The 16710-nt window shown below is 60.3% G+C and overlaps 1 protein-coding gene across 6 annotated transcripts in view; it reads right to left on the reverse strand.

Moving 5' to 3' along the window:
* The window catches only part of PLXNA1 (plexin A1), a 121137-nt gene that overhangs the window by 90840 nt on the left and 13587 nt on the right, over positions 1-16710 (reverse strand). For 4 of the 6 annotated variants that reach the window (XM_075053145.1, XM_075053143.1, XM_075053144.1 and 1 more), the window contains exons 2-3: positions 13752-15098; positions 7373-7555 (exon numbers count right to left, since the gene is read on the reverse strand). In XM_075053145.1, coding sequence (XP_074909246.1) covers positions 7373-7555; positions 13752-14954 — 1386 coding nt within the window. In that variant the 5' untranslated portion in view covers positions 14955-15098. Of the gene's footprint in view, positions 1-7372; positions 7556-13751; positions 15099-15474; positions 15492-15558; positions 15574-16710 lie in introns of those variants that run through there. The other 2 variants (XM_075053148.1, XM_075053147.1) reach the window with 2 other exon arrangements.

Consider the following 16710-nt stretch of genomic DNA (forward strand, 5'->3'; position numbering starts at 1 on the left):
GTAACGAACAAGGGCAGAAGATAATGGAGGCCAAACAGCAGCTCTTCCAGGCTGAGCACCATCCCCTCCTGGACCTGCAGTGGAGATGAATGACCCCCACATGTACCAAAGCCTCAGAGATGGGTGATGGGCTCCAGCAGCCACCAAGGGGCAGCTGGACTCCACATCCTGCATCCCCAAGTGCCGCACCACACTTCCACCTCGCTCTTGATTTATGACGGATTTTCCTCCCAGTCCAGAGGGGAGAAGCGGGGAGGTCAGCCCACGGGGACCTTCTCCGCAGTCACGTCTCTACCTGAGGCAGTGCTGGGACACACGGGGACCCAGACAACATCAAAACCAGCTTGGCCCCTGCTGAGCAGGCATCTTCCCTCCTCCGGCGGGCCAAGGGCTCAGGTCAAATTCCTCAGGCACCATTAAATCTGGGTTAATGGGGCTGCACAAAGGCGAGGCAGGACACCAGCGCTGCCCCTTCCCACCCAGGCATACCCACAGCCTAAACCACTGCCTTCCTGAGGAGCTGCGGGGCTCCCAGCATCCTCCTCCTCAGCTGCCTTTGGTGGGAGGCCGAGGCTATTCTCCCACCTGAAAAGCCAAAATTAGTCAGTGTTTGTGCCAGTGAATAGGCACAATGGCTCCAACAGGAGGGACCCAACAGAGCTGGGGCCTCCCAGCTCATTACCATCTCAATGGGGTGGCTTTTCACCCTGCCCTGTCTCTGCGGGGCCACCGCAGAGGTCCCCAGCAAGAGGCGAGGTCCAAAGCAAGAGTCGTGCTCCCGCTCTTCCCAGCAGAATAGGGGTCACAGCCCCACACTTGGCGGCAGAGAGACGCAGAAGAAAATGCTCCGCAGCTTCATGCTTCACCAACCAAACCAACCCTGCCAGCCAGGAGGGAAAACCCAGCGCTCGCTGCCCGCGCTGCACAGCCCCAGCAATGGGCAAGTCCACGCACCCCTCTTCCTAACACAGGCCCCTAGTGATTCTCGCCCAGAGGTTTACGGGGGCTCAGCATCCCCACCAACGACCCCAAAGCATCGCTCTTCCTCCTGGCTCTCCCAGTGCTCCCAGAGCCAGGGCCACCACTGCCTTACACAGCCCCGCAACAACGGGCAGGATGAGCGACGGCACGCAGGCACAAACCCGCAGGCTCTTGCTTTTTCCTTTCCCAGCCCTATTTCCACCCTATTTCCAGGGTGGCAGCCCCTGCCAGGGCATGGCATGGTCTGCAGGGACCGGCTGCGAAGGCGACGCTGCTGCGTTTGGCTGACACAGACCCGCCAGCTCCTGAGCACACCCCGCGGAGCAGCACCGAGCCGGCTCAGGGGGCTGCCGAGAGGCGTTTTGCCCTCAAACCCCTTTTTCAAGGTGATTACAGAAGCCAGGTTCGCGTCCAGCAGCCCTTTTGAAGACACGGGGTCTTGGGGATCCACCTCCATCCCTGAGCCTCCTCCGGCTTCTGCAACACGCCGCTCCCCAACAGTCACCTTACCCCGACACCGGCAAAGCCCGACAGCAACGCTGCCTTACCCGTCAGCGGCTCGGCGGCTGCCAGAACGGGCTGATGGATGGGTGTTAGGCAGCGTGCTGCCTGCGGGCGCCCGGTGCCGGAGCCAGGGAGAGGGGAGACGTGCACCGTCAGCACTTTTGGCGGGGAAGGTTGGAGCAGGGCTGGCTGCCGCTGCCTCCCCGGCTGGCCGGGAGCCAGGCTCCCAGGCCTCGCTCACCTGCCGGCTTTGTGCAGAGAGCAGAGCAGATGCAAGGGGGGGGGGGGAACAAAAAAAAAAAAAAAAAAAAAGAGGGTTATGGCTCGTGAGTCAAAAAGCCTAGGGCCATAGGGGGTGGAAGGAGTGGGGTTTGGGGCGAGGGAGCCCCCTGACACCTCGCCTCCTTCCCCAAGGCTGCGTGAGCACGCTGGAGCATCCCTCGGAGAGGCAGGAGCGTGGAAACGTTCATCCCCATCCATCCCGCACGAGGCGGGAGCACAAACCCCGGCGGCATCCCCCTCCAGGAGTCACCCGAGGACGGAGCTGGCAGCTGCCTGCAGCCCCGGCCCCACCGCCCCGGCCAGTCCCCGAGGCCAACGGTTCACGATGAATTTCTAATTGTTTCCTCCAACAATGAGACATCCTGTTCGGAGCCGAGCGGCTCAACAAAGCCTGACGCCGGCGAGCGGGGCCCCTTCCTGCCGAGCAGGAACGGGGCGATGCCGAGCGCTCCCCGCCACGAACGGGGGGGACGGGGAAGGCTCCGCCGCCCCCTCCCCACCACTCCATCCACTTAACACACCAGCTCTCCAGCCTCCACCTTGATTAAAACAGCTTAACGACTCCAGCGAGAGCTCTCGAGGGGGCAGGGAGCCGCCGAGAGGTATTTGATGGATTCACTTTGGCAACCGTCAGCTACCTTGTCATGCCAATAAAATTATTGCCATTGATTGGGGAGAGGCGCGGACGCATGCTCCAAGGAGCAGATCTCCCTCCCGGGGCTGGGCGCAGGCGCCCGCGGGGGCTGTGTGCGTGTGGGGAGGGGGCGAGGGGTCCCCAGGGGATGGGATGGGATAGGGACGGAGCGGGAGAGGGCACAGAGAAGAGGCAGGAGGAACAAAAGGCCCTTGTGCCGGGCGGCCAGCTGGAGAAAGGCAACCACATGGGCAGGAGAGGATTTCCAGGGGCTGCGCCGGGGTCGATGCTCGGGGAGTCCTCAAGGGTCACTGGCTGACACCGCCAGGGCAGGCTTCATGCCCCAAATCTACCCCCTCCCCAAAAAAGCCCACCGAGACGCGGGCAGTAAGTAGGGAAGCCGGCAGCAGGGTCACGAGGGAGGGCCGAGCCCTCCCGCGCGCTCCAGGAGCCGGATTTCACGCGCCGAGACACAAAGGGCCCCTTTTTAGCCGGAGCCGCTTACCCTGAGCACTAAGCGGAGGGACCCACGGGGACGGGGACCGGCAGAGTGGGCAGGGAGCCTGACGGCTTCTCCTTCCAGCTCACGTGGACCCACGATCAGGTCACGCATCATACCCAAGAGGCCAACACATGGGGGCTCTCATGATGGGAACAGAGGCAGCAGGCAACAGGGAAATTCCCGAAAAGCTCCCAGTCAGCAGCTCCCCCTCCCCACAGCACCTATTTTTGGGTCATACTGCCGAGACACACCAAGGGTTGTGAACGCACTGAAGCATCCTTCTCCAAAGCTTTAAGAGAACCCTACTCAAAGGAGGTGTCTCCATGGGCTGCCAAATCTGGTTCCCCGAAGCACCCCCATCTCCCTGCTCTCAGCAGGACAGGGGGCTGCAGGGGACCCCCTCAACCCCCCCCAGGATAGGAGAGGAGCAGCACGTCCCATTGTGTAGGGATGGGGATGACCCACTTAGCATGAAGAGTTTATTTATTATTATTATTAGAGTGGAGAAGCCAAAGAAGCCAGATGTGGGGCCAGTTCAGCTTTCCACGGGAGAGAATAAACAAGCTGCAGCAAGCGCGAGCCCCGGGGGGGAGCAGATTCCCGACGGAAACATGTCCCGATGCGTTCACGCCTGAGGCCAGCTGGTTTCAGGACAGGGCAGGGAGCTGCAGGGATTGCGGTGGTGACTGGGCGATCCTCAAAAAAATGAGAGCTCAGCTGGCTGTAAGGGATGTGTAGTCTGATGCTATCCTGGCTGGGATGCGCTGGCTGCACGGTCCCACGACCATGCCCGCTTTCGGGATCGCCAGCGCCTGGATCCCAGGTAGTGCTGGATATCTCCTGCGGGGCTGTGGCAGCAGGGACAGCTCGCAGCCTCCTTGCTCTGGAGCAGCTGGGGGACAGCAGAGGGCAAGGAGCCATCAGCTGCTTTGAGGCAAGAGCTCAGTTCACACACACACACCCCCCCCCAAAAATAACCAGGCGGCACCCAAAACTGGGTCAACCCACAAGGGCCACTCCAGAGCTCAGGGGAGCCCTAAGGCGGTGCCTTGTTTGCATAACGAGGAGCAGATGGCAAGCTAACGAGGGCAGCCCGGTCTCTGCACGGCACCTCCCAGGATGCCCCACTGCCCTGGCTTCGAGCAGCCAGCCCAGCAGAGTGTAGTTACTGGGATGGGGATGCACCACCAGCACACCCCCTCCAGCATCGTCCTTCTTCCCTCTACTCCACACAACACACTTCAAGCACAACCAAGATCAAGTCCCTGGCACACGCAGGTTGACTACGGGTGCAGTGTCCCACGTGCCTTTCCAGCATGTGACTGAGCACTCCCGTCGCAATTACACACGCGGCTTTCCGTCCACCCAAAAAAAAAAAAAAAGACAGACAACCTGGGAAAATGACAACCGCACAATAAAAAGATTGTCAAGCGAGGGCAGGTGGTTTCCAAGAAAAACCCAAGCATTAGAAAACAAGCCTCACTTCCTTGTGCAAATATCCCCTGGACCTCCCTGCTCCAGCACGCTCATGGGTCACATCCCCCTGTCACTTCCCCATCCACAGCACCCTCAGACTGCAGAGTGCAAGGCCGGGTCCCCAGCGCACCGGCTCAGGACCACGCAGGAAGCGGCTCACCGCCAGCCCCGGCAGCATGAGCAGTCATCCCTGCATTGCTCACCCGGGGAAGCGGCAGGAATTCCCCAAGCTCCCCAATCCCATGACTGCTGGCACGGAGGTCAGCGAGCACGCGGGGCCGAGGGCCTTCCAAGTCTGGCCTCTCCACGTAATTCGGGTTCAGCCAAAGATAACCGCCTGCCTGGTAACCCTGCAGGAGCAAGCTGAGAGGGGGCTGCCATGGGCTTCGCTGCTGTGACCCGCTCAGCATCCCAGGGGTCTTGTATCTCCATCCCCTCCGGTGCCTCCCCATCCCAGCCCGCAGCCGGTTTTGCGAATCTGACATTGCTTGCAATATCCTTCCACCGCCGCCCCCCCGAAATTAGGGTCTCCCTGCAGCTGTGGCGGCAGCAGGTGCTGCCCAGCACCCCAGCCTCGCGGCGGCAACTGTTGGCAACAGGGCTGGGGAGAGGCTGCAGGGCAGCCAGAGGCTCGCGTGGCTTTTTTTGGGGGGACAAAGGAAGGCTCTGTCTGCACGCACCAGCCTGGACAAATGCTGGGCACGGGAGCTGCCATCCAAGGAAAATCCAGACGCAGCAGTCACTCTGCCCTGACCTTACCCTGGCCCAGATGGTGAGATTGGTGCTCCTTCAGCAGAGCAGCATCCATTACAGGGCTCCTGGGGATGAGGAGGGGAGCACCCAGCTGTCGGTGCAGCCCTCTCTCCCCAAAGGAGATGCCAGGGGGTGCTGGCAAGGGCAGGGGGGACCAGCAGGAGGGCAGAGAAGCCACCAGGCTGTGCCAAGCCTAACGCAGGTGCTTGCCAAGGGGATGGTGAGAAACGCCGGCGCCTTAAAAGCAAATGGATGGCAACCGCTGCCGAGGGATGCACCCCTCCTACACCCTCTGCCTGGGGGAGCCACCTTGGGCCACGCTCGGCCGTACCCCTGCCAGGCATCCCATCCCCTGGCTGGGGACATGTCAGCACCGCTCGGGGACAGGTCGGCAGCCCCCCTCTCGCAGTCCCCAGCCAGGGGGGAGCTCTCCCCTCCCTCCAGCCCTGCCGGCAGCCAGGCAGCAGGATCAGGTAGCTGCTGAGGCAGCGTTTTGCCAGGCTGGCCGGGCAGGGGCTGCGGCAGAAAGGCTGGGCTGCCCACCCCAAGGTCACAGCAGGGGATGAGCAGGGGGGACCTGGCAGCACAGGGCTCGGAGACTGCAAAGTGCTCCCACACTGCCATTGGGGAGCTCTGTGACCCCAGGGGTTTTGGGGGCTTCAAGCAGGACAAGCCTACAAAACCTGCCCGGCGTCCCAGTGCTGGGACAGGACTGAGACCCACCTCTTCGTTCCCCATGGAGCTCCTGCTCCGTGTCCTTGTGCCCTGCAGGGCCAGAGAGCCAGACCAGCTCTTTGAGGCACCGAGTTTAGAAACCAGCAAAAAAAGAGATGGAGAAAGCCCTGCAGGAGAGGAGGATGCTCAATCCACACCTGGGTTCCAAGTCCTGGCCTCAGCCACGACTTTGTAGGATGCAGCCTGCACCCCAGCCAGGCACCCACCCTAGGTCACCACTTCCAAGTGGCTCTGAAGGTGCAAAGACCAGAGAAAAACTGAAAAAGGAGAGAGAAGAAAAAACAAATCTGCTGTGTAAAAAGCAACTGTCAGCCCCTCTCGATAAATAAGGAACTAGAGGTGTAACACTGTCCCTGTGGCTTTGCGAACCCTCCTCCCACACCTTCCTTCCTACCCATACCCATTTAAAAACTCCCATCTGGAGCCCAGCAGCAGGAGGAGCCGCCAGCAACGCGACACCAGTCCCTCCGGATCCCTCATCGATCCGGAAGGGAGGACGAGCTGCCTCCGTCAGCTCCCCGCAGCCCTGGCGCCGCCATGCCCCCACCGAGGACCGCAGAAAGCCAGGCAGAGGATGTGGGGCTGGAGAGGACCACCGCCATCCTGCCCCCCACCCCAACACATGCTGCCCACGTCCCCCCTGCCCCTAAACATGCTGCTAATAGGCAGGGCCACAGGCAGGTCAGGGGTCCAGGGGGAACATGGGCAGGGCGAGCAGGACATGTGGGGACTGTTGCCTGCAATGGCACTCTGCTCCTGCCTCCTCCAGGGCACCCCGACCAGCACAGACCAGAAGCAGCGGCAAAAGCACAGGGTGCTGGAGCACCTCGCAAGCCACAGAGCAACGGGCTGGACCCCCCAGGCAAGCCCTGGTCCTCCTGCCCCTGGCAGGGCCCATACCAAGACCACACTGCCTTTCCCTGGCTGAGGATGCAGTTAATGCAAGCTGTGTTTATACAGGGTATGTAGAGCTGTAATTATAGGCACGATGTTATGATAACAGGAAATCCGTGCCCTGTGGAGATGCAGGCAGAGAAAGGCACACACGGAGCTATTTGCAAACTTCCACCAACAAGCAGCCTTTTGTGCCGTGGCGGGGTACGGGGAGAAAAGTCTCCCCGGCGCCGGGCTGGAGCCATCAGCACCCACCTCCGCCCACTCTGCCCAGGTCAATGGCAAAGCCATACAGACCCGGACAGACAGAGCCCACCCTGTGGCAGCTACAGGGCAAACCCAACCGCCCTGAGACACAACGAGATGGGCTCTCATCCACCAGCGGCCGGGACTCAACTTCCCTAGGTTATAACCCTTCCAAAAGACAGAGGTTTTGTAAATTTTGTGGGCAGAGAGGAGCAAGGGGAAATTGCCCCTCACTAGCCCTTTGCATGTTACCCCCAATATATCAAGTCATGCTACGGTGGAGGCACAGCCCTACCGGTACCCCCAAAGGGCCAGTGAGGTGAGCGGCCATCCCTCCCCATCAGCATCCGTGAGGGCTTTCCTACCTTTTTGATCTTCCCGCTCCGCGTGCCTGCAAAGACGACGGTTTGTCCTCTGTAGTCGTAGGCAGCCACCGAGGTCATCCCATCCTCCTTATCCACAAAGAGCGGGGTCCCCTCAATGGTGACGGTCCCACCCAGCGGCTGGTTAAAATCCTGACCACAGAAATTGTCGTCGATCTGCAGTGGCTGTCAGAAGAAAACAGAGGAGAGATGAGCTTTTTGCCAACGCCTTGACATGCCGGACCTCCCAGATGGCCATCAGCCATCTCCCACCTCCACCCCATCAGCTATAGCACCTTTGGCAGCCCCATCCCTTGCCCCTCCTGTCTCAGCCATTCCACCTCACCAGCCAAGGGAAAGGATGAGCCAACACTTCCCTAAAATTCCCTACGCGCTGATGTAAGGCACTTGGGACACATCCAAGGCATGCAGCCCCTCTCTGCATCTGAACAAGCTTTGCAGACCAAAACCAAGGCTCTCAGTCCTCTGTATCATACAGAGCAGCACTCAGAAACCCAGCAGGAGCCAGCGCAGCATCCCTGCTCCCTCCATCCCTGCCGCTACCATCGCAGACATGTGGGATGCTGGCACGAGCTCCCCAGCACACACACACCCCCCTCTCCTCCTCACCCCGGCACTAGCTTCAAAAAGAAAACGGCTTGGCAGGAAGGCAGGAGGGGCTGAATCCTGCACCCCAGTCTTCCCCCAGAGACAAAACACTTCCCAGCCAAGGCCATGCCAAGACAAACGGGTCAGGGCTCCTGACAGAGCCTCACTTCACATAGCAGAGCCTCCAGCAAACACGCTACCCACCTGCCAGCCCTGTTCCTCCTCCCGCAGGAAAGTCTTCGGGAAATCCCCGCATTTTTTTCATGCTGCCTTGCCCCAGACGAGGCGCCTGGCTCAGCCAGCTGCCTCCTCTGTTCAGTGCTCGCCCACGGGTCTGGGAGAAGCTTTTGCAAGCTCTGCCTGGGCAGAGGCAGAGGCAGAGCTGCACCGGCAGGGACCTGCGGCGAGGACGGTCACGCCGATGGGCAAGGCAAAGCCGGAGGGATGCCCCCTCTGAAAGCCGGGATGCAGGCGGGGGAGCGGGACCACGACCAGCCCCGCAGCGCTCGCCCCCTCCATCGAGCATCCTTGCCACATCACCCTGACCTGCTGCTGAGCAGAACAGACCCTGGCCACGGGTATCCATCTGGCCTGGGGGGCACATGGGTCTCCCGGAGGTCCCATGCTAGGCAATGGCTTCACGTGGTAGCACAGCACCAGCAAAATCCATCCCCAGCAGCCCCCGGCCTGTCCCAGGCAGCGAAGGGCTCCGGCCAAATCCCCAAGGGTGGCAGCGAGCCTGGGTGCAGGAGGTTAGGGTGGCAAGGTAGGTATGGCCAACGGGGAGACAGCCTGCTCCGGCCACGGGATTTTTCTGCTTCACAAGGTTCCTTATGTAACTTTGAATTTAAAGGGGAGAGAGGTTTTTTTTGGCAAGCGGCGGCCTCCAAATGCATGCCAGTCCCCAAGGGGTTTTAAATCCATACAGCATGTGCACAGAGCATATGGGAAAACGCCGAGCTCCCGAGCTCCACGTACACAAGGGCAGTATATAGCTCCGTGATTCCCACTCGCCACTGCCTAGGAAGCAAGGGTCAGCCCAGACCAGCTCCCCACCAGCAACCCGCAGTCACCCACGGGGAGGAGGGAAAACACGGCACTTTTCCATGCCCCCGTGCAAGGCACTCGCAGCCACAACGGCATCAGGGTCCCGCAGCCGCGGCGAGGCTGCTCGCCCTCCTCGCTGTGCCGCCACGCCAGCCCCGAGGCCAGCGGCCCCACTCCCGGCTGCAGTGGGGACTCAGGGCCGTGCCAGCCTTCCAGTGTGGGAGGACTGGGAATGATGCCAGACAGTCACGTTTGGCCTCCCCGGGCAATCTGGGGATGCTGGGCTGCTTCCTCAGTTACTTTAACTTCTGTTTTTGCTGGGTGCCTGAGTTAGTATACAGCCAAAGACTGACTCCCTTCCCCGCCTGACCTTTGCACATCCTTCCCTAAACTGGGGGAACTCCTACAGCCAGGCGTGAGAGATGTGGGGATCCCCAAAACAGGAACGGGGGGCACCACATGCCTCTGCAAGCACAGGAAAAGGGGGAAAGGGGAATTAGGACCTCCTCCACCCATCCTCTGAATCCCACCCTTGCAAGTGCCCTCTCCTATCCATCAGCCAGCACACGCACTAAGCATCCTCCTCTGCATCACCAGGCTAGACATTTTAAAACAGCAGATCCGAGAAAATTATTTTCCCAACCATGGAGCAAGACGAGAGTGATGCTCCAGTCGATACCCAGCTCACATCTGGATATCTGGGAACCTTCAGGCGCTTTGTGTAGAAAAAAACCGCTCTCTGGCCCCAACAGCCCTTCTGCCCCAGTAAAGCACCCCAGCACCTTCCACTCAGCCGCCAGCAGTAGCAGAGGAGTTAAGGGCAATGCCATGAAGGTATTTAAGCCCCGGCAGCCCCTGGGTGCAGTTTGTGCTCTCTCCGCACTCAGTCTGCAGCTTCTCCAACCCCTCGGCTGCTGAATATGCAAGAGGAGAGATGTTTACGGTGTTTACTCCTCTCTGCTTTGTCTCAACAAACTCTCTGGGAAACGACAAATACAGCTGCGCTCTGGGACCGCGAGGAGCGCCCGCTGCCGCCGCCACGATGCCGACACCACCTCGATAAATAATTACGCCGACAATTAGCTCATTAACAGCAAACTGCCTCGTTTAGGAAAGCGCAGGCAGGCAGCACGGCGAGGTTGGGCCAAGGGTACGGGGGTTACGGCACCAACCGACATCCCTGGCGGATGCGGGCTGTGGGGAGAGGCGAGGCGGAGGGATGAAGGGACGGAAGGACAGAAGGACAGAAGGACAGCTGTCCCCTGGCCGGTGCCGGCAGGGACCGACACGCACCACAGCATGCGAGGGCTGGTGACCTTGCAGCGTTTCAGCTTGCAGATGCTGGGATCTGCAGGAGGCATCAAGCTCTGCCCGCTCTCCCATTTGCACGGGTGTTTGCAGGGACCATGGCCTCAGCCCATTGCAGGGGGAGGGCTGTTTGGTTGGGGGGTGGGGGGTTTTGTGGGGTTTTTTAATTTTTTTTTTCTTTTATTTCAGTGCTTTCCTTTGGCACCCCTCTTGGTTGCCCCTGGCCCTCAGACACCCCAGGCCCCCACCTCCTCAGCGTGGCAGCCTTCTCCTCTCTCCTGGCACTAACCCGCCTCCCCAAAATAGGGTCAGGAAACTCGGATTTCCCAGGAGAAGCAGCCCGCAGGAGGGGGAAAAGTGGGCCCACAGCACTGACCAAGCAGGAGCTGGCATCTCCTTGACATGCCTTGTCTCATTGCCTCCCTTCAAGCCCACTTACCAAAGCAATGAGGGAGTAGACAGCAGAGGTGAGGCTCGCACCGCTCAGCATTATTAATTAGCCAGTAATTCACCAGTTAACATCGTTACAGGCTCACCCCATCCCCCTGCGCCCCACCAAGGGCTTCAGTAGTGGATGAGGGGGGATGCAAAGAGCCAGGGAGGAGGCTGCAGGAGGCAGGTACCAAGTGCCAGGCTGGGATGCCATGCTTTTTGCATGTTAACCGCTGCCCAAGAATAATCCCAGTGTGGTACAGTTCGTTAACACCTGCATTTCTCTGGCTGCCCCCGGGAAGGATTTGGCTTATCCTGGCCCACTTTGGCCCACTTGCTGCCCTTTTCCAGCCCTGCCACATCAAACCCTCATCTGCCCATTTTGGGGACGGGCACATCTGGCCATGGGCATGCAGACCTCCAGTCCCTGCACTGGACAGGGGCAACAGCCGGGCTACACAACACTGAAACCCTCTTCAGTGAAACACCACAAGCAGCAAAAACTCTGGATGGGCTCAGGAGAGATTTAGGCAGTGGGGCTGGAGCAGGGGAATGGACCGGACGGTCCTGCAAGGTGCCTTTGCTGTGTCCATGCTCAGGTCTGAGTGCCCCAGCAGGAGGGGTCTCGCTTCCGAGCCAGCTCCGCTCCCCTTCCCACTGCTGGATCACTGGATCCCAGAAGGGGAGAGAGAGATACAGGAGACAGGAATTCAGTCCACTCGCCGTCGCCGGGGAGGAACCACTAATATCTCCTGAGCTGGCTGCCGAGCCTGGTGGCCTCTTCTCCTGGTTCCAGCACCGGCTCAAGAGAATCGGAGCTACCCTGCAGCACTGGGGGATGAGCATCCCTTATCCCTGCATGGCTCAAAGTCTGGGACTGGGGTGCCAGCAAAGCCTTCTCCAGCATGGACCAGCCTCAGCCCCTTGCCACCACAAAGGAGCAGAGCCAGAGAGCTCCTGGGACATTTTCCATACAGATGGGGTGTAAATCCCAAGCAACTACTGACTTGAGCAATTACATTCTGCCTCCTTAAAAATAAACCCAACATACCCTTTATTTTCTGGCCAGCCCTCACCACTGAGAGATCCATCACTGCCACAACCCACCCCAGAGGTGGCTGCATTTTATTAGGGGCACAGAAATTCCTGCCAGAAAGAGGTTACGTGCTCCACAGGGGCTGGTTTGGCTTGCACTCAGCACAGCAAGGGGCTGAGGGCTTGACTCACGATCCAGTCATGCCCTTCCCAGCTCTGCTTGGCAGCTGGAGCAGGATGGGGACAGAAAATACCACCTGGCTCCCCTGGGGGTGGGCAGCAGCCCCTAACCCGTTCAAAAGCAGGAGCCACCCCATCGCGGCACACATCCTTCCACCGTGCAAGAGTCACATCTGCAGGACTCAGAGTACCTTGAGATCCACCTACTCGCACGGGCTGGCCACCAGGTAGCAATCCCAGGACCCTCCTACCAGGAAACCACCCCCAAAGTGCAGGGGGGCAGAGCCCCCTCCCCAAACCCAAGGGGCACGGCACTCCATGGGGTACCGGGAGACGCAAGCCGGGAGCGTGGGAGGAAGCGGCGAGCATCTCCTTCGCCGGAGTCAGCAGCTGCGCGACCCAACAGGCAGCAGTGTAACGATTTCATCATTTTCCAGCAAAATTGAATTAGTTCAAAGCCAAAATCCGATTTGCGAGCCCAGCGCTCTTGACAGCAAACCCTTTACTTTGTCAGGCAGCTGTTAGCTGTCTCCTCCAGAGCTGCAGGGAGCAGGGTGGGAGGGAAGGCAGGGCTGCTCCGCAGGGACCCCCCTACCCACCTGTCTGCATCACCAGGCACCCAAAACCCTGCTCAGGCAGGGCTGGAGGCTTGGTGATGGGTGCTGAGCCCCAGCAAGTGGGGCTGGGAGTAGGTGGGTGACAGCAGGGGTGTCGGGACCTCCACCAGACCCTCCTAAACACACACACCAGCACCCCAAAACCCCTGTCTGCCAGATATCTGACCCTGCCTGGGGACTACCCAGCCTAGCTTGGTGACGTCCAGCGTAAGACATCCCCACCACCCAGAGCCGTAGCCTCCCTGTGACCGCTCGTGGTTTATAACGCTGCCTGGAAAAAAAATCCAGCAATAGTAATAGTTCAGCTGGAAAACAAACCCAGAAGGCCAAGTGGGAAGGTCCCCTGCTCCCCACCGCTCATAGGCCCCGCACAGAGCAGCTGAGCCACAAGCAGGGGCCAGACGCACCCAGGCAAGGACCAGGCAGGAGGACACATCTCTGGGGACAGAGGGGAGCGCTCCCTTGGTTGGGAATCACTGCTCTGGGATGCCACCACCCGCCTCCTGCACCTCTGGACAACAGTTTGCACTGGCCACGCTCAAAATCCACCTCGTTGACGATGCCTTGTGCCCTCTGTCCTCTTCTCCAGCACCCCATGGAGAGGACATGGTCCCTTCACACTGAGCATCTGACCAACTTCTACCAGGACCGCCAACCTCCACGCCTCCCTCCATTAGGTCTGCGCTCCCCGTCCCCCACATCCTACTGCCCCCAACTCCTTCTGCTCAGCCACCGCCAAGCCCCAGGTGACACAATGCTCAAAAATTAACACGTGCCATCTGCAAGGGATTTCCCAGCAGAGCGGCAGCGGATGCCCCGAGTACTGAGCATCCTGCCCTCCCAGCCCAACTCACCGACACTCCCCAAATCCACAGGGCAGGGGCACCAGAAGCAGGCACCTGCACCAGCACGGGGCCCCTCGCTTGGGGCTCTCTGCGGGCACCAATGCAACCCAAACCCAGACGGCTGCCCCACGATGAAGCCATGATCTCTGCAAGGATGCTACTGAGCAAGCCAAGCACCCGGCCCTAACAGTGCCAGTCCTCCCACTGGGAAAAGATGGCTCAGGTCAAGTCACTTGGAAGGGTCCGGCCAGAGAGCACCGCCAGGAGCCAGAAACAGCCTGGCTTGGGTAGAGACAAGCGGGAACTTACCGAGTTGATGCAGCCCAGCTCCTTATTCAAGAGCCAGGGCAGCGAGAGTTTCCCTTCCCCTCTGTAGCACGACTGGATACGCTCCTTGATCTTATCCTTGATCTTCTTCAACGTGAAAAGGCAGAGCACAGACTCCTTGGGAGGCTTAACCCTGTTTTTCTGGCCCTGGGAGAAGATGGTGAAGAGGATATCCTCCCGCTCCGAGATGCCCAGGTACTTGGCCAAAGCCTTGCCAGGCTTGGTCAGGTAGGCGTCCTGGATCAGGCGGTACTCGATGCCGTCCTGCACGCAGCCGATGGGGAACTCCACGTAGGAGTAGAACTTGGGGTCGTCCACGCAGAGGCGGACGATCTTGGAGGTGAAAAACTGCTCCCCGGTGGAGTCGGGCGAGGTGAGCTGGGTGTCCAGCTGCAGGGTCAGGTAGTAAACAAACTGCTCGCTGCTGAAGCTGTAGATGTAGTAGATGTCAAAGGTGGGGAACTTGGAGAGCGTATCCGAGGGGATCTTGAGCTGGGAGGAGACAAACTCGTCCTGGTAGACAAAGCCAAACATCTCCGCGTTCTCCTCGTTGGCCATCAGCTTGCGGCTGGAGAGGGTGGGGAAGTACTCTGACTTCCCGTCAATGGGCGTCCCAATGAAGAGCTTGTTCTGCCCATTCAGCACCTCGATGATGACCCCAGACATGGTGCCCGACTCGTTGACGCTGGAGAGGTAGTGCTCCTTGCGGTGGTGGGGCTCGCCCAACTTGAAGAGGTCGTCCAGCCGCAGGAACTGGCAAATACCCTGGGAGGCACTGCCGCAGGCAATCAGCCGGTTCCCCGAGTAGTCCACCAGCAGCAGTTTGTTCACGTTGTTGGTGGTGACCAGCCCGTGTGGGCAGGACTGAACGCTGGGCGGAGGGTAACACTTCTCATTGTCCTCCACGGGCCCCGTCACGTGGGTCCGCAGGAGCGTGAGGTTATTGGAGAGCTTGTAGATCCGATTGACAGCCCCCACGTAGACCTCCCCGGTTTTGTTGTGGACCACCAAGTGCGTCAAGCTCCAGTCTGTAACCGGGAAAGTCCTAAAGGGAGACTTGGGGCTGCCTTCCGCCAGCGGTAGCCAGGTGCTCCCCAAGAGCAGCAAGGTCCAAACGTTGATGGACAAGTGGTGCTTGAGCCAAAGGAGCCACATTGCAGCAGCCTCACATCCAGCCAAGGCCATGCCCAAACCCAGCCACAAAATAAATAGAAACAAACCCAAACTAAAGGGATGAGGGAGAGAGGAGGAGCTAACGGGACACAGTCTCCTCTGCTTCCAGTGCGCTCAGCATTCAGGGCATCATGGGCACAGCCAGTCCGGTCAGCCCTAGAGGGAGAAAGACAAGAGCAGCAGGGTTAGGAAGCTTTCCTGCACAGTATCAAGCCTGTTCCACCCCACCCAGCAGAGACTCTGCTGCTTCACGCTTTTCTAGCGGGCAGCCTAACAAAACATCCCCCACCACCTCCTGCCCGGATGGAGACACGTCCCCGGTGCACGGACCAAGGGATCCTACGGGATGCTAAGGATAACCCCGCCTGGCCGCACACCGCTGCGCACAGCATGTCCCAACCAAGGAGCTGCCACGCACTTTGTCTCACCATCCCAGCCTCAACCGCCAGCCCCACCGGCCAGCAGCCCCCTCCGAGGGGCATCACCCTGCCCTCGCCCCCACCCAAGCCCCCCCAGGAAGAGCAGCAGCCACCTGAGCGTGCCTGCAGCCGCTGCCTGGACCAGACCGGCACATCCCCGCAGGCAGCAGCCTGGCGATGAGCTCCAGCACACCTACCGCATACAAACGCCTCGGCGGGGCGTAGCTGGCCCTGACCTGCTTTTAAGACCACCAGCAGCACCAAAGCGTTAGCCTGGGATGGCCGCTAACAAACCTCAAGAGGAGGCACCTGGCCTGCTGCTCCCGCCCCGCTCCACCACGGCACTGGGAGCGGATGCAAAAACCCAGTTTGCAGCAAGCACAGCCCAAGCCCCTACACAGAGGAGGATCTCAAAAGCACCTTTTAAAGGCGCTGAGAGAGCCAAGCCCTGGCATGCTGCCTGCCGTCCCTGCCACCTGCCTGCCTGACAAACCCCAGGAGAGCCACGGGCAGGAGGAGTTGGGGGGAGCAAGCAGGCACAGCAAGGAGAAGCACGTCCTTCTGGCATTTATATGCGTTAATAAACGCAGGGGCAGCCATCACGCGGTCAGTTTGAGAGGCTCCGGAGGGACGAGGGGGCACAGGCAGGGAGGATGGAGAGCTCTGCACACTGCCGTGCCACGGATGGGAGCAGCAAAGCAGCAGGGAGCCAGCCAAAAACCCCACACCGGTGTGACCTTTGCATCCCCGGCAGTGGGGAGGAGATGGCTGCAGGTAGCTGACAGAGACAGCTCTGCCCTCTGTGTCTGCTCAGCAGCCCCTCAGTTACACCCCCTCCCCGTCTTCTCCACGCCCCCCCCGCCCCCCCCAGGCACAAGCACCCCTGGGGTAACGTGGGGTTGTGCAAACCCCTGCCAGCACACAGCCCATCCCGCTGACACCATCACAACCCAACCACCCAGGGTGGGACCGTTGCTCCCAAGGTCCAGGACCGGGACAGGAGCTCAGCCCTCAGTTCCGCGCTCCAGCAGCTGCAGATAAGCCTCTCCCAAAGCCAGCGGAAGAGGAGAGCCTCCCTCTCCTTATTGCCCATCTCTGACTCAGCCCAGGATAACCTGCCGGAGGAGGATCCCGGCCAGGGAGTGGCAAAGGTAGGAAATATGGCCGGAGGTGAGTGCGCAGCTCTGCTGGCATCCCACACCGGGCAGGGTGTCATCAGAGGGCAGCCGGCTGCGCAGGCCATAACGGCAGGGCTGTGGGGGGCCGAATGGCGACCCCAGAGCTCGGCAGCCTGCTCTTAGCAGGGCTGTGGGACCCACCAGCCAAGCCCCATGCAAACCTTAGGGGGG

This window comes from Buteo buteo, chromosome 21 (assembly GCF_964188355.1).
Source record: "Buteo buteo chromosome 21, bButBut1.hap1.1, whole genome shotgun sequence".
Lineage (NCBI taxonomy): Eukaryota > Metazoa > Chordata > Aves > Accipitriformes > Accipitridae > Buteo > Buteo buteo.